The 23,504-nt window shown below is 35.8% G+C and overlaps 1 protein-coding gene across 3 annotated transcripts in view; it reads right to left on the reverse strand.

Moving 5' to 3' along the window:
• LOC143254249 (eukaryotic translation initiation factor 4 gamma 3-like) overlaps positions 1-23,504 on the reverse strand; it is a 77,851-nt gene that overhangs the window by 32,623 nt on the left and 21,724 nt on the right. For all 3 annotated transcript variants that reach the window (XM_076509106.1, XM_076509104.1, XM_076509105.1), the window contains exons 4-6: positions 19,063-19,183; positions 16,527-16,708; positions 11,160-12,051 (exon numbers count right to left, since the gene is read on the reverse strand). In XM_076509106.1, coding sequence (XP_076365221.1) covers positions 11,160-12,051; positions 16,527-16,708; positions 19,063-19,183 — 1,195 coding nt within the window. The remainder of the gene's footprint in view (positions 1-11,159; positions 12,052-16,526; positions 16,709-19,062; positions 19,184-23,504) is intronic.

Consider the following 23,504-nt stretch of genomic DNA (forward strand, 5'->3'; position numbering starts at 1 on the left):
GCCTCGTAACTTAAACTCGCAATTTACGCCAATTACGTTACACAGATATTACTCTCTGCATATATTCGTTTAACCTCAACATCAGTTTAATTATAATGGCAGTCGTAGGTATTGGTTTAAACAAAAATTAAAATTTCAATTTTCAGTCGTGACTGTGATCAGACTAAACCTAAATATTTATTTTCTTCACTAATTTCGAAGTAGTAAGGGACTTGAATTTAATAGCTTCTGTTTCACCTCACCCTTTTAGACTGCCGACCTTTGAGACAGAGGTCAGAACTGTTTAACTTTGTTGGAAAGTGTATGTGGATGGGGTCAAAAAAGCTTAGTACCTTACTCAGCTGTATAATGGTGTATGTACACTAACTGTAAAACGTGGTGCGAGGGGCACCTGCGTTTCTACTTTTAAATGCCTGTGAGAGTGGTAGTTTTCAACTATCACGATTGAAAGAAAACTTGTTTTTTGCTATCTACATGTTTATAATCAGTGTTAAAGTTTTTCCTTTTTACTGATTGTTCATAATCAAAACATGACAAGCAATCCTGTTTGAGAGCTCTCACGCTATCAAAGGGTTTCGAGCATAGATATAAAAGCCAATATTTATGATATTTGTGTAAATTTCCAGACACCTGAATGTACCATATGACTCATGATAATCACAAAGCTGGCACGAAAGGAAATAATTTCTTTAACTACAATAACACTATGTAACACAAATTTTGTTCCTGGATAGTGTGTGTTATTTCTTAATTTCTTATGTTGTAAAAGTACAGAAAATGGCCATTATTCTCTTCAAACTTTGCTTTTGTGACCTGGATAATGAAGTTTAGAAATTAACCTATTTTCTATGTAAAAACAGGCAAATTTGCACATTTTCATTTACATATGGTCTGAATAAAACAACATATGAATCAAGATTTACATTTATTTATACTAAAGTTACACAAAAATGTTTAGAAGTGAGTAGTTTTTTGAGATTTGCAACTGTAATGTAAATCACTTTCAGGTATCAGCCCCCATCATGTTTTCCTTATACGTTCCCAGGTCACAAAAGCAAAGAGACAAATAGGTCATTTCCATTAACTTTAGGCATAAGCAATTGGGAAATAATAGAAACAAGTAAAAATTTTATTACATAGTGTTATCAAATCCTTTTGTACTTAATGTTTTGCAATATAAATGACTATAATTCCTGTATCATGGGTGTATTATTGACAGGTTCATGTACTAAGTTAATGTGGAAATCCTCCACCACATCTAGATGGTAAACTATTTCACAGGCTGACCACCTTCTCTGAAAAAACTGCCTTAGCTAAAGATATTATCTCTTATATTGTCAACATTTATATTTGTGTTTCCTAGTCTTACAATTCTCACCATTAAATATTAAAACAAAGATAAAAGAGGCATGAACAATATTAAACATCTTAATCATATCCTCTTTCCTTTTAGAAAACATTTAAAAAATCTTATCCTCGTACAATGTCAGAAACTACTTATTAGTAGTATATATAGTGATGTAAATGTATAGATGTGTTGGTCTAAGGATGATTCTGTGGTAGATGTCTCTTTGTTGACAATAAATTTGAGAATAAATGAACAGCATGCATTGTTTTTTAAGTAACACGTACCTGAAACAACTTAAACATATGTACAAACATTCTTTAAACTATGAAGAGTTACTCAAACACCACAGTTTTCTTTTGTCAAAAGTACACATCGGCCAATTCAATTGTTTCAGAATTCAGTTGACAAGCCAAACTATTTTTCTCTTTTTATCACAACAGTATATAATTCACTTGTGCTGTCATGCAAGTTACTGTAGTTGTATTCTGAGCTTCCCATAACCATCTGTTTTTTGTACTTCTAATAACTCTCTGCCTTTTGTCAAAGTTCACAATTAATTTAGAACACTGATTGACCAAACAAATTATTCTTATTTCTCTCAAACTGTTAATTTAATTCTAACAATCCTGTTTAGCTGAACTTCATATAAAATAATCATCTGATTTATATCCATTTAAGTCAACCTATCCCACACATCTACAGATTATATCTTCAACAAGCCTTTTATGTTTCATCTTGTCAAATGCTTGTTGAAAATCCAGATACATAAACTTCATATCCATACCCTTACTCACACTACCAGTAACTTATTCCAAAATTTTAAACTTTGTTACAGTACTTTGCAAAGCATGTGTTATCAGACTCTTAAAAAAACTTCTCTAACCACTGATGCAAAATTAACAGGCCTATAGTTACCAGAACACTTTTTATCATCTTCCTTGAAGAGAAGTAACATTTACCAAGTTCCAACTTTTTAACATGTTTAACCTGTTGACTGCCAAGTATTTCAGCTGCTACAATACAACTCTGATGCTTCTTCATTTTGTAACTTTTTTCGTGACGCCATTTTGGATCGAAAGTGAAACAATTTGTAAGTAGGTCAAATGCATGTATGGTGCTGACATCTAGCGTTGAAGTTAGGTATTATTGAGAACGAATTAACTCGTCCTTAGCACAGTGTTACTGTGAACAGGTTAATGAGCTAAAATTTCCTCTTAAATAATTTGTATTGAATTGAAACATTTTCATTTATATTTATTTGATTATTATTTTAGTCATTGCAAATAAAGGTTTGAAAGATATAAAATATATTCAACATATATCTACACAAACTAAACAGTGATCATAACCACTCACCAGTAGCTCCTCATTGGATATACAGAGGTGATATAATCAATCATTACTGATACATGAGATATACTGTAGACAATTTCTCACCACAAACCTATTGGTAATGAGTGGTAATATAATCATTCCTCACTCACCCATGTGATGTCCACTGGCCACACAATTACTTGTTATTTACTCATGGTATATATAACTGTCATATAATCACTAACGTATGGTTATCAGATGTCACATACTCATTAACTACTAACCAATGGCTATCCACTGGTCATGGCTATAAATGCGCTATAAAGGTGTCATGTGGTTAATACTCCATAACCCAAGGGCTATCAAGGGGTCATATAATTACTCATCACTAACCCACAGACTATCTCATGGTTGTGTTATTATTTACCACTAATGTTAGCAAAGGGAATCATACAAATTGTTAGCAATAAAAGACAAATATCTGAATTAAAAGTGTTTTAGTTAAATAGAAATTATTCAGAGGGTGTAATTGACAACTGTATATTTTGTACAAAATTATATGAACCAAAAGATATTTATAAGAAACATTTTGCCAGTTGTCACCACCTATGCCCATAATATCAAGGCGTAATAATATCACCAATTCTCGTACATCTATAGCCGTAAGTAACACCAATGTTATTGTAGCCTATAGACATCCAAAACAGCTACTTTACTTTCAATATAAAACTGAAAATGTGAAAACAAGAAGGTACCAATCAGTGTAATAATATAACTTAGATTACAGTTTAGTAAGACCAGTATTATAAAAGATAAATAAATCCATTATGTTTAAAATCATAAGATATGTCTCTCACAATTCTAAGAGCTGTATCCGTGTTAAAATGTATAGTATGTTGTGAATGTTACATTGATCAAACTTACAGCTAAAAATATAGAATGAATCAACACAAGTGTCCTGTTAAAAACCCACATCAGTGTTCATTAAGATGCCCAGAAAATCTTCACAGTTATATGCAAGTGCCCATGATATATTACAAGAAGCATTTTTTGTTTGTTTTACATTTTGGTCTTGTATTAATCAAACAAAAAATTGTTGTATGAAAATTATTTTGTAACAAAGGTTGAAAGCAATTATAATTTTATGTAAATAACTTATGAATTTCTCAAGTATTATACTTTAGTCATGTTTTACTTGCATGTTATTTTAATGGATATTAAATATGAATTCTAAATTTGTTAAAGTATTAAGTATTGTATCTAATAAGGTTGGATCAAAAGTCATGTAAGCTGTGAAAGTGCTTCCAACCACCTAAAGATGTTAAAAAATACAGTATTTCAAATCTTGTGGTGTTTTTAAAATTTTTTATGTATTACACTCCAAAAGGTCACATAAAATAAATAAACTCTGAGTAGACATAACAGTTATTTGCACTCTGACATTCTGTTCACACAGTAAATAGCCACTAGTGGTTCAATTCAAATAAATGTTTTGTTTTTCAGATCCCATACTGCATTTTCATTACACGTTTGCATATAAATTTCATTTTCATCTTTCATTAATTAAATAAAATACAAATTATCCCAATCAAATGCAAAATATTAAAACTATCAAAATGTTTAAACTTCATTCTGTACAGGGAGCAAACTCATAGCAAGAGAATGGGAAAAAAAAAATCACCCATATCTTTTTCAATCAATGAAACTTGTTTTTCCTACAGGTTTCTAGATCGACCTGCGTGACAAAACAAACTGTTTGCAAGTAAACTAACAAATTTTCCAAAATTAAAAATGTATTTATGATAAGTACTTCCTTACTCTCACAAGTTAATTTTTTTTTCCCATTTTGTGCTCCCTTCTATATGAATACTTGTATATATATATATACACATAATGCATGCCACAAGCTTTCTGAATCTTCCATACTGGAATCAAAGATTCCAATATATCTCTCATGTAAATCAACATGCATCTTCTCTCCACAAACAGAAGAGCACCATCATCACGTGATGCATGCGACTCCCTCTATGCACTATTACCAAACCACCACTTTGAAGGTGAGCAGAAGGCAAGAGCACCTGAATAAAGTGAAGAAGAGGGAAGTATCTATTGGAAATACATTTCCAGCTTATAAAAAGTATAACTTCTGGTACAGTACTTCCTATCACTCACAGGATTAGCTAGAATCCCACACTGAGAAGGAAGAGGGGCCAGTGCAATGGAAGTACAGGCATACACTCTGAAAGTGTCTGAAGAATATCTCTGTATATAAGATAAACAGATCAGATGATCTGAGGAGGGGTACTTCTGGATCTGCTATCTTGCCATGAACAGTTATGAAGAAACATGGCAGAAGAGGAAGGGAGTATGTCTTAGCAGGAAAGGATAAGTCAGGAAAGTGATCCCCATCAAATAAATAATACAATCCCATAGAAGGAAAGTGAGTAATGGAGGATGTAATCTGTAGTGTAGAATGGTTAGGGCACGGCAGTCATAAGTCAGCTACTTCCAAAACCTTCTTACTGATAACTTTACAAGAGTAGGATCAAGATCCCACTGTCTTCACCTCAAGCCCTAAAATAACGGATGTGAAGAAATAACTGGTTTCAAGGCATGACATAGGCATGGCATTGAGCCAGAGATCCAAGAATATGGTATCCAGTATCTGAGGGAAGTTCATCACATTCAATTAACTCTCACAAGTGTAAGCCTAGTACAAAATGTCTAAAGGTCATTAATATCCCCAGTGCAAGAGAAAATGTGGGAATGCTGAGGATAGAGATGGTAAAACCCAGAGAGAGAAACGAGGGAGGAAAATGGACAACCCAAAACCTATGTGAGAACTTGTGTTGATTAGCTCACTCGATATCCCAAACTAACTCACGGGTTACTGACAACCATGTGAGGGTAGGATGAGGGCTCTCAAATGAAGGGGTGAACTGCACCGAGAAGCCACACTCCGTTGCATGTATCATTAAATCCAGAGGACTGTATACTTTCTACATCAGAAGAACATCACTGCCCTATTTTGAGCTGAATGGTCACAGCCATCTGTGTGGAACCCATTCAGTAGGATGCTTTCATGATCAACCACCCCAGCAGACTGGAATCCCATACTCAGCCGGAAGAATTGAGGGAAGGAGTGTTGGGAAGTTCAGAGGGACTGCTACACCCATAACAGTGCAAATGGGTAATCATCAAACCCTATTTTAAAAAACAGAACATACAAGTCATTCAGTCAAAGTACGAGAGGAGTGAGCAGCTATTCCCTTCTCTTTTATGCATAAAGTCCACGAGTATTAGTCTGGAATGGGTTTCTTTATGAAGCATATATCATAAGGTTATTGACCCTGTCTGGTAAAAAGGTAAAAATAAATTAAATGTAGTAAAATACAGAAAAGGAAATGAAGGTAAAACAAAACATCATTGAAAAACAGAAAAAGCATAAAACCAATGTTGACACCTTGTTTACAATGTTAAGAGAGAAAGCAGAGTAAAAGAAGTTGTAAAGTACTTACTCTATCAAAATGTTAATGATCATAACCCGCCAAGACTAACAGGTAAATTCAAGAACCACCGTCAGTCACCTGAAGTTGGACTTTCCAGTCCTGGTTCCGGGTTATGTGTCATAGCAACCAGTATCAAAATGTAAAATAATAGAAGTTTTAAAAGACATATAGGAAAATCGTAATAACGAGTAGCCAAATGTCCAGTAAAAAGGTAAAAGTAAAGTAAATGTATTAAAATTCCAGGGCCAGTAGAGAACTAAGCAAGTCAGTATAAATAGTGCAGTTGGAGTACTGCTCAACTTCAATATGATCCAGGGCAAGAGATATGGCATACAGTTCAGCAGTGAACACAGAAGATGTAGAGGGGATTTTGCTCGCAAACACCGAACTGCAGCAAACCATAGCAGAGCCCACTGAATTACCTGATTTGGAACCATCTGTATAAATGGGAACTGAATGATTGTTTGAAAGATATTCATTGAATAAAAGATGGTACTTCCAATCTGGAGTATCTGCCTTTTTCAGATGACTGAAAGAAAGGTCACATTTGGGGGCTGTAATAAGCCATGGTGGGATGGGCTGACCTGTGAAATCTGCAATGTTATCCAAGGACAGACTCAAGTCATCTAATTGCGCCTGGATGCGAAGGCCAAACGGAACAATAGCAGATCATCTGTTCTGAAAAAGTACGACCCACTGAGGAAGGAAAACACATCCCCAGGTGGAATGCTTTGGTAAGGAACAAAGTTTCGAAGAATATAGTAAAGATAGTTGCAAACGGCGAAGGTGCAGAGAAGGTTCATGAGATTCAACATACAAGCTTTGAACTGGAGAGTTGCAGAAAGCCCCAGTGCAGTGTCAAAGTCCTTGGTGATGAATGGGGTCTAGCATCTTTAAGGCAGAGTGTCTGACAGAGCCATAGACCATTGATCCATAGTCGAGTTTTGATTGAATAAGAGTGCGATATACCTTTAACATAGAACATCGATCTGCTCCCCAACTGGTAGTAGAGAGGACACAGAGGACGTTCAGTGCTCTTGTGCATTTGACCTGTAGCTGCTTTAAGTGTAGTATAAAGGTCAGCTTACGGTCAAAGATAAGCCTCAAGAACTTGGTCTCCGAGACCACTTGCAGCAAAGCTTCACCGATATGAAGTTCAGGATCAGGGTGAATACCCTGTTGGCAGCAAAAGTGCATGCAAACGGTTTTAGAGAGAGAGAAATTAAAGCTGTTCGCCATAGTCCACTTCAGTACATGATTGAGGGCAGTTTGTAGTTGCCGCTCAATATATCTCATGTTCGACGACTGACAAGAGATGTGAAAGTCGTCAACATACAGCCCATTCGCAATAGTGAGAGGGAGTTGTTCAGTGATGGCATTTATCTTTATACTGAAAAGTGTGATATACAAAAGAACGGGAAAGTGTCGAACCTACATGAACTTGGAATCTCCTGTCCATTAAAAAATTGTTAATAAACATGGGTAAATGACCACGTAACCCATATGTATGGAGGTCTCGCAAAATGCCATACCTCCATGTTGTGTCATAAGTCTTCTCAATGTTAAAGAATATTGATACAAGATGTTGGCATTTGAGAAAAGCTTCTCTGATTGATGTTTCAAGTCCAATTAGGTGGTCTGTGGTGGAGTGATATTGTCGGAACCCACACTGGGTGGGCGAGAGGAGATTGTTTGATTCAAGGAACTAAACAAACGAGCATTAACCATCCTTTCTAAGGTCTTACAGAGACAGCTCGTCAGAGCAATTGGACGGTAGTTTGAAGGAATCTTGGGATCTTTCCCTGGCTTAAAGAAAGGTAAAATAATAGCCTAGCGCCAGGCATTAGGAAAAACATTCTCCTGCCAGATCAGGTTAAAAACAATCAGAATAATAGCAAATTAAGCAGGAGAGAGATGGTGCAGCATGTCATAGTGTACATCATCAGGTCCAACAGATGTACTGCCAGACCAATGAAGGGCCATTTTCAGTTCCACCAGTGTAAAGGGACAATTATAGTTAAAGAGACAGTCAGTTTGAAAGGGTAGGGTGGCATCGACCACGGCCAGTCTCTCTCAAAAGTATAGGAAAATGATCACTGCCTAGTGGATAATTATTAACCCTCCATGACAAATGGAAGAATAATGAAGGGAAGCAAACTGAGAGATCAATAGCAGTAAATGACTGACGAGGTGCATGAAAATTAGTTGAAGAACTGCTATTGAAAAGAGAAAGGTTGTGATCAGAGAGCATACGCTCTACAGAGCGACCCCCCCTTCAATAACAGCACTTCCCCAGAGGGGATGATGTCCACTAAAGCCCCCAGAAGTAGAAAGGGAGACGGCAACTGTTCAATGAGAGCATCAAGGTCTGATTGATCATGTCTCTCCACATGACAGGTACAGAGAACAAACAGTGATGGTATGACCCAAGGAAACACGGATGGCTACAGCCTCCAAGGGTGTGTTGAGTGACAAACACAGAGTGGGCACGTGTTGATCAACCAACAGTGCCACCCCTCCATGTACTCGACCATCACACAACCTGTCATTTCTGTACAGAGAAAACTGCCGAATGGAGACAGTATCAGCAGTTTTGAGAAATGTTTCTTGTAAAGAAAGACAAACAGGATGGTAGGAAGCAATCAGCGTTTTGATATCATCCAGATTAGAACGTAAACCTCGACAGTTCCATTGTATCAAGGTGGCCATTTTTAAGAACGGGTAGGTGAAGTGGCTGGAGAACCCTTCGGTTTACGATCACGTCTTTTTTCCTTACTGTCCTTAGTCGGAGGAAGTCTATCAACCTCCATGGATCCTGCTCTGGGTCGATTGGGCAGGTCTTTGTTATTGGAAGGGAATTTTAGTGATTGAGGATACGAACGATTGATTGTTTTGCCTCTTGGGGTGGGAGAAAAAGATGTATCAGAAGAAATGCCTGTATTTGAAACTGAAGGATTTGGATCTTGAGGTTTGTTGGAATGTTGGAGGAACAGAGATGGGTGTGGAAGTCGATTCAACCTTTTTAACCATGGAGGTCAAAAGGTTTTTCATTTGTTTTGAAAACGATTCTCTTGGAGGCACAGAGAGATCTGTCTGCACTCCCACTGTAGTTGTGGAACAAAGTGCAGCAGCATATGTCCGAAATGGAGTGGCGGGCAGCAATTTCCGAGCCTCAGGATAACTAATGTTATGAGTCGTTTTCAAACGCTGCACCTCTTTTTCCTCCAACCATTTTGGGCAAAAACAAAAGTAGGAAGGGTGAGAACCATTGCAGTTGACGCAATGTGGATCCATGTCACATTCATAGGCATCGTGGTCCTTGCCAACGAGCACATGTCAGGGAACCACTACATGATGTTTTTGAGTGTCCAAACCTCTGACATTGGAAACATCGGAGAGGGTTTGGAATGTATGGCCGTACCCTGCAAATTAGATAACCTGCCTTGATGGTGGGAGGTGCACATGATGATGTAAATGTCAAAAACGAGGGTATTTATTGGCAGTGTAACTCCATCTTTGCGAGTGGAGATGTGCCTCACTGCAGAAACTCCTTGAATGGAGAGACCAGTGAGAATCTCTGACTCGGGAACGTTCTTCAAATCAACCTCTCAACAATAACTCCTCGTGATAAATTCAAGGTAGCATGATAGGTAACCTCAATAGGTATATCCCCAATTGCCGTTGAATTCAAGAGGAGTTCACTGTGATAGGTTGTGGATGTTTCAACTAATATGTCTCCGGATCGAAGCTTCTTTACTGACTTTGGAGAGCCAGCAAGACCCTCTAGTCCCTTCTGAATAAAAAAGGGGGACAATTGCCCTAAAGTTGTTTCTGAAAGAGAATGTAATATAAGAAAATGAGGTACGTGTGTTACGGATGTTGAAGATTGCAGCTCAGAGTCTTCAAGACGTGGTCGCTTACCCAGTGACTGTTTTTTCACTATTTTATTTAAAATTTTTGAAGGAGGGTCCATAGGAAAAAAGAAAAATTTCAGTACCCACTGACCCCACCTACCATGGAGCCCTACGAGGGGACGCACTACAATGTCATGCAAGGACAATGCAGCAACGCCAGGGTTTCGTGAGCACTATACCCAAACACCAGCATAGGGCACAATGTCTACAACACCCGTTGAGAACTTTCAACACCAGTACTTGGTTGACTCTAGTCCAAGTGGACCAGCTGATTGACCCAAGGGGGGCCACCCAAAGACTGCCCGTCTACAGGAATTCAAGGTCAAAGTGGTGTGTTAGGGTTGGACCCCTCAACCACCAGGATCCTCTCCTCCCCTTCACAGGTCGCCACGCACGGCAAACATGTGGGTGGATGTTTAGATCCCAGAGAAGGTAACCAGACGGAACAGAACCTTCCCTGGGAGGTTCCCTCACCACGTACAGGAATTCACACCAAGGGGCCCCATCTCAAAGCTGAGCATGCAGAGCCACCAAAAGAGGGCATGAACAAATATGGCATACAGTGCAAATTTGTGCAAAAAGAATATCTGGTTAGGCCCACTCTCCACAGAGTGGGATCCAAGAAACTAAATTTGAAGCAAGGGCCTTTAAAAGCATTTTAGAAACTTACCCAATATCCTAGCCACACAGAAGACTAAAGTACAGGTACAGATTGTAGGCAGTACTCCATACACGTAGAAAGAGCAATAAAATGGATATAATGGGTGATGAATGTCTAAGAGGTGGTCCACATGTTCAAATGCAGAACATCTTACAAAGGCTGATCAAGATAGTAAGCAATGAAAAAGGTTATGTGACAGATCTTATGGGAAGTAACACAGAATAACAAATAGGAAAGGTGACAAGGAGAAATAAACTAACTGGATTAAACAATAGACCCAACTAGTAAGTGTGAAGATCCCAAGAGACAGCCAATTGCCTGAGATAAATAGATGGAAATCCCCATAGGAAGGAAAACAACAAACACTGTCTTTAAATTAAACAAAGCTTATGTGGATAAAAAAAAATACATACCACTAATTCTCTTTTCTTCTTCAGTGGACATTGTGCTTCCAACATTTTGGGATCCTTGAATTTCATAAGGTTCTATTGAGGAGGAACAGCTGGAATCTAGCTGCTCTTCCTTTTTGTCAATCTTCATCTCTGATTTAGGTTTTGTAGGTGGTTTATCATCAGTAACATAATGGATATCTTCTGGAATTTTCTGCTGATCTTGTGTTTCTATTTCAGTGCAAACTTCCTGTGCAACTAGTGGGACAACTTTATCATTTGAATATTCCACTCCTACTTGGGATGTAACAGATGTTGGAGCAATAATATCCACTGTCTCACTGACACAAAGTTCACTACAATCTTCAGTATTACTAGAACACGTAGGAGCAGAAATATCAGAAGTACTTTCATTTGGCAGATTGCTCATTGTGGTCTCAAGAATGTCAGTTTTCCCAGAAGAAATACATTCATCCTCTTCATCAGCAGAATTAAACACAGTAAATTTCTCAGGGAAAATGTCAAGTTTTGGAACATTAGCAATGGACTTGGAAGGAGCTAACATCTCTAACTCCCCATCCTGAGCTCCCACAGACGTTTCACTTGGCAGTCTACAAGCAACATCATCAATACTGGCTTTACTGGAAACTTCAGCTACTTCATCTATCTCCAAGGAGGTTTCAACAGAGACGTCTTTTTCACTAACGTGGTTTGTCTCTGCTTGCAAAGATTGATTGTTTAACACAGTTATATTACTAGAAGTGCTGGGACTCACTATGGATGACGTTGAAACTAACGGGGCGGTGGTCGGTGGTAGAGTTTCTCCTGAATTTGGTTCTTTCTTAGAGGTTATCGAAGTAGCAGCAGCAGCCACTTGGGTAGCAAACTGTGCAATGATCTCCTTTCCTGTATTATCCTAAAAGAAACAAAAACAATTGTAGTAACCTTGTTTAACTGATAAATTTAAAACAATTGTAGTAACCTTGTTTAACTGATAAATTTAAAATTTAAAATACTCGGCCCTTTTAACTTAACATGCTATATTAAAACTATTGCTTCACAACAAGTAATTTAAGGTTTTAGATCTGGTTAAAGTTCCACAAATCATGACATAAATAATCAACCTATAATTTTGCAATTTAAATTATAGAAATACAAACAGATCCAATGAAGACCTTGTATCTCATTTTTTAAATTGGTAATTCTTTACAAAAAATTATGGACATTCCAGGAACTTAATTCCATAACTTGACTTCCTGTACCAAGTATGGTTCTGAACAATCAGTCACGCTCCTCTCTGCCTGAAGTATTTTTACTTCTTTATTTATTTTGACTCATAAAATTCAACAGAAATAATACTTATCTTAAATTTGTAGTTTCAAAGTAATGTGTAAATTAGGTTTGAAAATGTGAATATAAATTCAATTATTTCTGAATAATAAATTTTATTTCACCAATTTCTGACTATTTTCCTATGAAACATTATTACCTTCTAGTTACTTCTACAACAAAAAAAACATGTTGAAAAAGCTAGCTTTAAACAGCCACAAACTGAAGTGTAAAGTGAAGATTACATGTGCTTTTTTTAGCATACAAATTAATTATAACCAGAGACACTTATTCACTTATTTTCATTTGTTTTATGATCACACCTTTGTCTGTGTGTGTGTCACCACACACAGGTTGCATCACAAGCTTATTTAGTGAATATAAGATACACCGCATTTGTTTGTAAGGCAAGCAGCACATACATGTACATACACACAGATAAAAGTCTATAAATATTCATATTCTTTGTTAGCCTGAAGATGACCTAAGAAGGTCAAAATGTTGTTCTCTACTTTAATTAAAGTAAAGTTTCAATACTCATACTGGCTGTCTCAAGATACATTTTTCCTTCAAGTGGGTTTCTCGTCATCATGAATTCACCCTCCTACTTGCACTTAGCATTCTTAGTACAATTAAATGTACAAACAATAAATATTAAATCAAATCCTTTTTCAAAATTGCTATGCTTGATGTATATTATACACAGTAGCTCTTATCACGCACACAGCAATTCATTTGCTAATGGAAAGCATAGCAATCAGGTCAGAACCTTCTATATGTTAAAGATTATAGTCAAGTTCAAGTTTTAACCAGCCATATAACATATAAAGAGTAAAATATTAAATAGAAGATAACAGATCACTACAATAAATGAAGCATCCTGGTAAATAAATTTGGTTTACAAGCATAAAAAAAAAGAGGAGGAGATATGGAACCTTGAGTTTATGGCAGTTGCACAAGTTTTCCAAAAATAAATTTTCTATGTCCCAATATCCTTTAGTAGATAATACGACTTCCATTTGATAAATTCTCTACAAACTTCGTTCAGTTTGAAGATAACAGAGCATGCATAATGTTTCTACATTTAGAAAGAAAAGTTTTAATCTGTTGATTATTACTTAAACCTGGCATGGCCAGGTGGGTTAAGGCGTTCAACTCGTAATCTGAGGGTCACAGGTTCAAATCCTCATTGTACAAAATATGCTCGCCCTTTCAGCCATGGGGCACATTATAATGTGACAGTCAATCCCACTATTCATTGGTAAAAGAGAAACCCAAGAGTTGGCAATGGGTGGTGATGACTAGTTGCCATCCCTCTAGTCCTACACTGCTAAATTAGGGATGGCTAGCTCAGAGCCCTCGTGTAGCTTTGCACAAAACAAAATAACTATTACTTTATTTGTTTAAATTTGTGTCAAATCTGGGTTCTTTCTGTAGTTTTCTCAATTTAAGTTGACATGGTAAATATATTTAAAATGTCTTCTCAATTTCTGACCAATATTTGCTGCTTTGACACACGAGTCTATCAAGTTTAACACATGAATAACAATTAAAAGTCAATATCCTGAGTTGAAATGCAAATTTTAAAGAAATGAGGCACATAAGGCCTAACTTATTATTTAGCCATTACTTTTGCTGAAAACTAGTTTTACCTAATTCACAACTCATGAGCAACTAATCACTGCAGGCAAATTGTTTGATTTAGATATAATTTGTTAGAACAGAAGAGTAAATCAAAGAAACAAAATTAAAATATTAAGCAAACAACCAGTTAGTCCACTAAATAATAATGAATAATTAATTGTAATGGCATGTTACATGTTACTAAAATACCTAAAATATTTTTGGTTGTTAGCGGTAAGTTAAGTGAACACCTAAACCAAATCAACTATGTTTGAAGTTATTCAACTCAATACTCCCATTTTAGGTTGACCAATTCTTAGCAGAAACACTGATGAAGATTGGATTCCTATTCTCAATTGTACTTTTTACAAGACATCAGTGTCAGGTCTATCATTTTTAATACTATGCTCTTTATTAGATTTCTTAGGATTTATTGAGAAGCTGATGTGAAAAACAGTATTCCAACAGTGCTACATTTCTGCCATAGCCACTGTCAAGAATGCATATCTCTCAGTGATGTCGAGAAAACCCACTTGTAGAGAAAAATATATATGTAAAAACGATTTGTTTGGGTTGAGAAATTTATTTTACGTAGAGGAGCGAACAACATTTCGACCTTCTTCGGTGATCGTCAGGTTCACAAAGAAAGTAAGAGGAAACTGATCGAAAGCTGACCACATGTTTGAAAGGGGTTGTGTAACTGAGTGTCGGAAGGTAGAGGGTGTGCTTAGATGTTTGAATATATAATTTTATGTTATTTTTAATATAGGTATAAAGTTGTTATTTTGTATTGGTTTATTTTGGGCTTGAGTTGTTGTATTAGTAAGGCTTCTTTAATTTTGCATTTGTTTATGTTTGTTTCTTTATTTAGTATTTGGGCGTTTTCTATGGTTATGTTGTGTTTATTTGACTTGCAGTGTTCGAAAACATGTGAAGGTGACTTTCTGTGTTATTGGAATCTGGTTTCTATTTATATGCTTGCTTCTCCAATATAGAAGTCGTGGCAGTTATCACATTGTATTTTATAAATAATGTTGGTGTGGTGTTTGTCAGTGTAGTTTTTACATAGGATAGACCTCAGTTTTGTGCCTGGTTTTTGAATAAATTTGGTATTAACTGTAATGTCATATTTTGTTACATGTTTTTGCCTAATGTGGGTTATTTTTCTGCTGATGTTGGGAATATATGGTATGCAGCAGTATATGGTTTCATGATTTTTTAATTCGTGGGATATATTTAATTTTGTTAGTTGATTTTGCTTTTTGTCTAGGTGTGTGTGTATAATGCTTTCTATGGTTTGTGGAGGAAACTTATTGATGCTGATGAAGTATTGTTTTATTTTGTCTATTTCGTCATTAATTTTATCTGGTGAGCGTAGTATTATGGCTGTGTTTATTTGGTTTCTTAGTATGTTGAGTTTTTGTTTTGTTTCATGTGCTGAGTCCCAAGGTATGTATAGTACAGTATGGGCGATTTTTTCGGTGGATTCCTGTTTTAAATTGTGTATCAGTTCTTGTAATTTTGAGGTTAAGAAATGATATTTGATTGCTTTCTTTCTGTTCACATGTGAAGTTGATGTTGGGATGTGTAGCATTAATGTGATTGAAAAAATTAAGTGTGTGTTCTGTAGATGTGAATCCTACAACAGTGTTATCTACAAATCTGTACCAGTATAGTGGTGGATGTAATGCTGTGTTAATTGCTTGCGTTTCAACTTGTGTCATAAAAATATTGGCTGGAACTGGTGATACTGGGTTGCCCATGCTTAGACCATTTGTTTGTATATAGTTGTGGTTGTTGAACATGAAGTTTGTCTTCATCGTGGTGAATTCTATAATGGTTGCTAATTGGTTGCTGGGAATGTCTAGATGGATTAGGGTCTCGGATATAGAGTTCCAAGGCAATCTTGCAGGCTTCAGTGGTTGGAACTTCTGTAAAGAGGGATGTAACATCAAAACTAGCCATTAAGGGTTTATGATTAAGTTGATTAAGATTGGACTTGAAATTAAAAGAATCTTTGATGAATGAGCTGGCTGATGTTACATATTTGGAGAATGCCCATGCTTGGTTATGGTGCGAACACTTTTAAAGCTGGCATAGTATGATTATAATTGTCACAAGATACTGGTATTAGGTTTATTATATATATTTTTTTTACACTAACATTCTTTATTCAGTCCACTAGAGGTTTTCAAGAATAATAAAAGCATATAATAGTATTTTAACAACCATGTCACCCAAGTCCATTGCTGATGACATCTGTCCTCAGTAAAGAGGTCATCAGGTAATTTGTGTACTACAATAACCACTGTCTTTATTGCTCCATACTTTTCAAATTTTTGATCACTTTAAATGTTATCCAGTAGTAAATCACAGATATCTGAGTAATTTAGCTAATAAGTCAAAAATACAATGAAACCATTCTCAACACAAACTTACATTGGCAGCATTACTACTTGAATCTTTACTATTCAAAACTGTTTCAGTTACATCCTGCCCCGTTTTTGGGTCTTGAACTCTAAGAATCTTCTTTTCCCTTACAAATGTATTGGAGATTACGTTCTGAGAAAGTGGAGGCATTGCTGGAGGACCCATCATAGGAGGAACAACTGAATAATAGTCTATTGGAAAACCAAAAACATATCTTAACAAGATGGCAACATAAAACTAGTTTTGTGTCTTGAAAGTTGTATTTCATTCTTATTTTAATAATAGTTTCATTTAGGTTATTATTATGGTTTCATTATAATTAACAAAATGCATACATACATGCAAATATTTATTACTTTTTAATTAACTGATTTATCTATACATTTTTTTATCATGAAGATTATTTTGATTAGCTAACTTAGTATACGTACTTACGAATAACATAAACCTACAAGTCACACATGACAAGTGAATTAATGCATTCTAATCATTATTTGTCTGTTTCATGAGAATGTATATTCCCAGTTAGAATCACATATTAATTAATTTGTGTCCTTGTTAGTTTGGATATCGACATTTCCATTTGTTCAGTCCTCACGATTTTAGATATAGAACAAATGTTCACAATGGAAAAGTAACTCAATAATTGTAAATCCAAACAGCTATTTCTTATAACGCTCTTGCATATTCTTTGGCTATGTAATTCAGCAATCTTTACATAACTCTGTGACATGAAGTTGGATTAGACCTAAACACAAAATGAGGTGGAGAAAATGCTGACTGCAAATCACCAGCACTACCTGGTGGATACTGATTAACAACAATTTTTATGAGAATGACCTAAACTTGCACCGAGTGCCCTATTCTACATGAAAGGTACAGGAGGAATAAGAAAACCTAGCTGATGTCAGTTTTGTTCTCAGGTGTGACAAGAGGATTGATCAAAAGGATGCACTCAAAGATGAGAAAAAAATTCTCTTTATGAAAAGTACTGTTGCACCAAATCAATGGCTGTCTGAAGTACCATTGTACCACTTCCCAACTAAACACCATGTAATACAGTAACGTTGAATAATCAGGTTATTGAAAGCTTACTACTACTTTCAGCTAACTAGAAAGTACATAGAATATGCTGAAAATAACTCAATGGAAGCTATAAGTGCCCATGAGGTATTTACAGATGGTGTGATTTGCCTGATTCCAGTATTACCATGGGAAATATGAAAAACTGATTCAAGCAGGCCACTATAATGAGATGTCAGATGTCACCAGTGAGATTGCTTATGGAATTCACATTTTAATCTCAAGTAGCAATGATGCTACGTTTGCTAATTAGTGGCTCAACAGAATCATTTGTATCGTATTTCTTCAAGAGAGTAATGACAGTGAATTTGTCAGATGAAACCAATTATTGCAGGTTTCTTCAAGCATGTGTTGACAGTGTATCTGACATCAAAGATGATCTACCAACCAGTTCAACCAGTTTCAATAAAACACAATCTGGCCTTAAAAATGTCATCACGTGGTTCAAAGAAAACAGCAACTTATACGAAGATGACAATGTAACATTTTACTTTTTTAAAGCTGTTCAGACACTTCAAGAAGAAAATAATATAAGTTCAAAACCAGGCTATGATTACATCCTTCTTTGGGGAGTAGTCTATTGTACATTGTATATTAAATCAATATATCGTGTTTTGTATGTAAATTCTTTATCATTTAAATAAATGATATTCTATGTTAAAATAATGAAATGATGCTTTAAGTGTGCAATTTATTTTATTATTAGTGATGTACAGAACAGTAAACTGATAAATGTATTTCATAGTTTTTTTGTTTATCAGTAGCATCCCCATCTTCAGCAGTTTAAACCTACATTTATTAATCAATGACGTGTTATTATTAGTGTTCACTGTATTTAAAATTATTGATTTGGGAATTCATTGTCTTAATTATCTGGATGAATAATCTGTGACAAATGTGTTCAGATTAATAAAATTACTATATTTATTAGTTTCATTGTTAGTTCTGATCTTGCTTTAATAAGATGTTACTTTTAATGATCTATTAGTTAACTTATATGAATGTCATGTTTACATTCTGGCAATTAAAGTACAGGAACTTTATATCTACAAAATATTTAACTTGTTAGCATGTAAAAAAGTTGTGCAAACAAGAAACTAAACTCCCAGCATGAAAAAATGTTGTTATAAGTACAAATAATGCAACTGTTGGACTTGTGAGAATGCACAATATGTACAAACTATGACAGTGTTGAGCCCTGAGAATCCTCACATGAAGAAACAGTGTGACGTTTAGGTTGTGTGTGAGGAAGTTATGATGTGTATATAATTACTGTCAGCATGTAAAAGTATTATCACTGAATGTACAGACAATTACTTCATAAGAAAGCTATGGTTAATAAAACAAAGTTTGAGAGAATGTATCAGACAATCATGATGTAATATAACTTTACAAGCTTAAAAACATTTTTCATGTGAACACATTTTGTCAATACTTACACACTCTCATGCTTAAAACTTACATTGTTGTTGCACCTGTGGGTTAAAACCATAATGACGGTTTTGTGCTGTCAAAAACATATGTGGATGAGTGGTAGACAAGGAATGCTGCGAACTGGTCCCATATGGTTGAGGCCGATGATACTGAAAGATAAAGATCAAATCACCACATTACAAACGCTTTTATACCCAAATAAAGTAGAAATTTAACATACACCTTCTATAAAATGTTTTGTTTTTTTAATTTTGCGCAAAGCTACACGAGGGCTATCTGCACTAGCTGTCCCTAATTTAGCAATGTAAGACTAGAGGAAAGGCAGCTGGTCATCACCACCCACCACCAACTCTTGTGCTACTCTTTTGCCAACGAATAGTGGGATTGACTCTAACATTATAATGCCCCCCATGGCTGAAAGGGGGAGCATTTTTGGTGTGACAGGGATTCAAATCTGCAACCCTCATATTACGAGTCAAACACCTTAAGCCACCTGGCTATGCAAAGCCCTTTATAAAATGACCTTTAGTTTCTAGACAAGTTACATTAAACTAAATATTTTAATGCTAACATTTTCCTTACCTAAAAATGTATTTCAGATAGATACTGAGAGCTGAGAACAATTATCTTCAACCACTGTTGAAAAAAAACTTTCTGCATGCATCAAAACTTTGAAAGAATATCCGAGCCCTACAGGTAATAACATGTAATGTGCAAGTCTGTGATACAGTTGGCAGTAGACTAAAGCCCTCCACCAATGGGAGGACAATACATCCTCCGTGTGTAGTACCTCCCCTTTCTGAACGAGGCAACAAAAAAAGACACAAAGTTGGAAGAAAGGATGATAATTATATGGAGAGGTCAATATTTATCTGAAATAGATTTTCAGCTAGGAATAAGGTTAATTTCAGGAACACTGCTTATCTCTCCATGGAATTGAGAAATAGAATATTACACAAGATGGTGTGGAAAAGTAAATTTAAATATATTAGCTTCTTTATCAAAAAAGAGTGACAGAAAAGGAGAAATCATGTGTATCATCCAATGAAGAAAGAAAGAGGGAAACCTATGGAGACATCTCTTGATGAGTTATACTGCATCCATCTCCTACAAAGAATACCGTTTGTCCAAGAAGTGGTAAAGCAAAAGATGCCATGCAGGAAGTTATTTTCATATTTCATATAAGTGAGGAAACAGTAATGAATTTCCAACCTGCCTGTATATCTGACAGACTGTGCATTGGGTTTTGGCAGATAAGAACAGCAGCCTCCAGCCAGGATCAAACCTGGTGTTGTCATATTGTAACCTAACTTTCAGAAAAAGGGATTGGAATATATATTATCTTCCATCCTCCTAGAAGTGATGCCAATGGTCAGATTCATAAAGGTGTTGGAAACTATACACTTTTGATAGGTTTGTTTGGAAATTCAAGAATAATTTTTGATAGGTTTGTTTGGAAATTAAGCACAAAGCTACACAATGGGCTATCTGTGCTCTACCACCACAGGTACAAAACAATCTTTCTTGTGGTGTGCTTTAAGGTAGATGACAAAAAACACCTGATAGAGTCACTTAAGAAAATTTGGATGAAAAGCCAGAGGGCAAATTATAGTTAACAGAACTAACTATCAGAAGACTTGAAATTATAGAAATTAATATGGACATATTCAGTCTCATGTTGTATTCCAGAGAGAACAGACAAATGTGTGGAAACTAGTTTTTTTACTTTCAAGTCTTTTGGTAATTTATTTCATCGTCAGTAATCTTTCACTAAAAATTTTAACTGTTACACACAATATTGGTTTACCTTGTTACTTAGCTGACAGAGCATAACTAAACTGGTTATGGTAAAAGATGATAGTCACAAGAAAAAAGAGGAAACACACAGCAAAAAAAATATATCAATTGCTTCAATAGGGGCACTAGAGGCGAGATAAACTGTTCATATGAGAAAAAGCAAATTATATATTTAAAAACAGCTGGTATGGGTAGAGAAGGCACTAATAGAGCTGCGAACAACATTTCGATCTTCTTTGGTCATCGTCAGGTTCACAAAGGAAGAAAGGGTTACAGACCGGTAGCTGATCACGTTTGAAGGCGGTTGTGTAATTGAGTGTAGGAATGTAGAGGGCGTGCTTAAATATTGGATATATTTATTAATATTCGTGCCTTCTCTACCCATACCAGCTGTTTATAAATATATAATTTTCTCTACAAGTGGGTTTTCTCGTCATCACGGAAAAAAGCAAATGATCAAGAAAAAGAGAGAATATTGAAGAAAACACCCGACCACCCTTCACAGGTAACCAGTCTCAGAGAAAAAGAAGTGGTGTGGGAATAACACCATATTAACCTCTTCCTTCAGTAACAAGTTAAGGGGGTTTGTTTCATTTTTTCTGAATTTTGCACAAAGCTCCATGAAGGCTGCATGTTCTAAATTTAGCAGTGTAACACCACCTTTGGCTAACTCTCAAGCTACTTTTTTACCAATGAATAGTGGGATTGATCATCACATTGTAATGCTCGTACAGTTGAAAGAGCAATTATGTTTGATGGGGTGGGGATTCAAACCCACAACCCTCAGACGGTGAGATGAGCACTTTAACCACCCAACTGATTAAACAGGTGTCCAAAGAAACACGACAAAGCAACATCTTTCAAAGTAAGAAAGAGAGAAAAGAAGAAAACATGTCTTCAGATAAAGGTGGTAACATGAAGTAGATGGACAAAGGTTTGAAATAGAGAATACAGTAAAGATACCAGGGAAAGAGGTCCACTGAGGAGAAAGACTCAAAAGTGGTTTATAAGAACTGGAAAAAGAAAAGAACGAATAGAGAGAAGGCTATTAACAAACATACAGAAAGGGATTACACCAATCCTGATTTATAGCATCAACAGCAAAAGCCCTCAACTCTGGTGATCAGAAAACTGGAAAAAATATTTATTAGAGTGCTCATAAAAGCTATGAAACAATGAAGAATGTAGAAATCATATTGTGAGAAAGACCTGGTACAGTCAAGACAGCCAGTCTGCCTCTTAGTTTATAAATCCTAGTACATGATAAGCTGACAACTGAATTTGGTGGTCATGTCCAAAACTGAAAGTCTACAGATTGAAAGGAGAGATATCAAAACAAACATCTTCCTGTTGGTTGATGCAAGAAAAACAACTGTAGAGTTGTCTGACAACAAAAGAACAAAGCTTCATAAAGAGTTCAAGTGTTCAATATCCACAGTCCACCTGAACAGATGTAAGCACGGTCAAGATGAAGGGGGGAAGTGATACTCAAGGTCATGCTGGGTCAACTGAGACATGATAAGAGATAAAAAGATATAGGAAATGGCAAAAAATACAATACAACAAAAACAGTGAATCTCAGGTCTCTGGATATATTCCAGCAATCAGCCAGTCCACACACACATATATAGGTATGTAAAAGAAAAACAAAAGAGTAAAAAAAGGCAATCTATTTCACAAAGGAAAAGAAGGAAACAGAGCGATAGTAACCTGGGGTTTCATAACTCAAAGATGTAAAGAAAGCAAAGCCTGTCCTACAAATTAATTTCAGAGAATCCCTTTAAAAATAATGACATACTGTGATATCAAGAAAATTATATTATTGTTTAACACCAAAACTATACAATGGGCCACTGGCATTTCATTTACTATGGGAAATCATGCTCCAGACTGGAGAATTATAAGTCCATAAATTGGCTGTTAATTCACTACGTTACATCTCTAAGTGAATCAGATACTTGATGGGGTCAAGATGGGTTTGAAAATCTTGAAAAGAGACTCTAACAAAATAATTCCTAAAGTATAAGGAAGGTTCAGACAATACAGAAAAATAGGCAAAATAAATGTATTCTTGATAACAAATGCCTCAGAATCAAATACACTACACAACAAAGATTTTGCTTCGTGAACACTGTTGGGTGTTTCTTATAGATTTGTGGCTGCTGATCATAAAAATCACATCCAAATTTGCCCATCACGTACCGTTTCATCGAAATCTCCAGTTTTACCAGAACATTGCTACAATGGAAAAATGATATCAGGGCAACTGGAATCCGCCAATGCTTCCTGACTATTGTTGGACACTGCAACGTGATGCACAGGACATTGAATACAAACGAAAATCAGGAGCAAAACACTTTTAATTATGTTGAACTTAATTAAGAGTATTAGAAACATAAACACAATTAAATACGTCATTGCTGGTAAAAAGTTAGCTCTCTGTTTCACAGAGTTCCTACGTGATGAAGCAAAACCAAAACTATATTTGTGCATACCTACCAGATACCTGTCACAAACTTTTCAAAAGAATTGTTGTGCAGTGATATCTGTCACTGTGAAAATGGCAAAGAAATGGAAGGAAAACACCACAACACTTATAACCTGGAGAAAAAAGTATAGCCTCCTCCTTGGGCAATGAAGATGGAATTGAAGGTGTGGAGGTGGAAAGAGAAG

Source organism: Tachypleus tridentatus, chromosome 6, assembly GCF_004210375.1.
Source record: "Tachypleus tridentatus isolate NWPU-2018 chromosome 6, ASM421037v1, whole genome shotgun sequence".
In the NCBI taxonomy this organism is placed as follows: domain Eukaryota; kingdom Metazoa; phylum Arthropoda; class Merostomata; order Xiphosura; family Limulidae; genus Tachypleus; species Tachypleus tridentatus.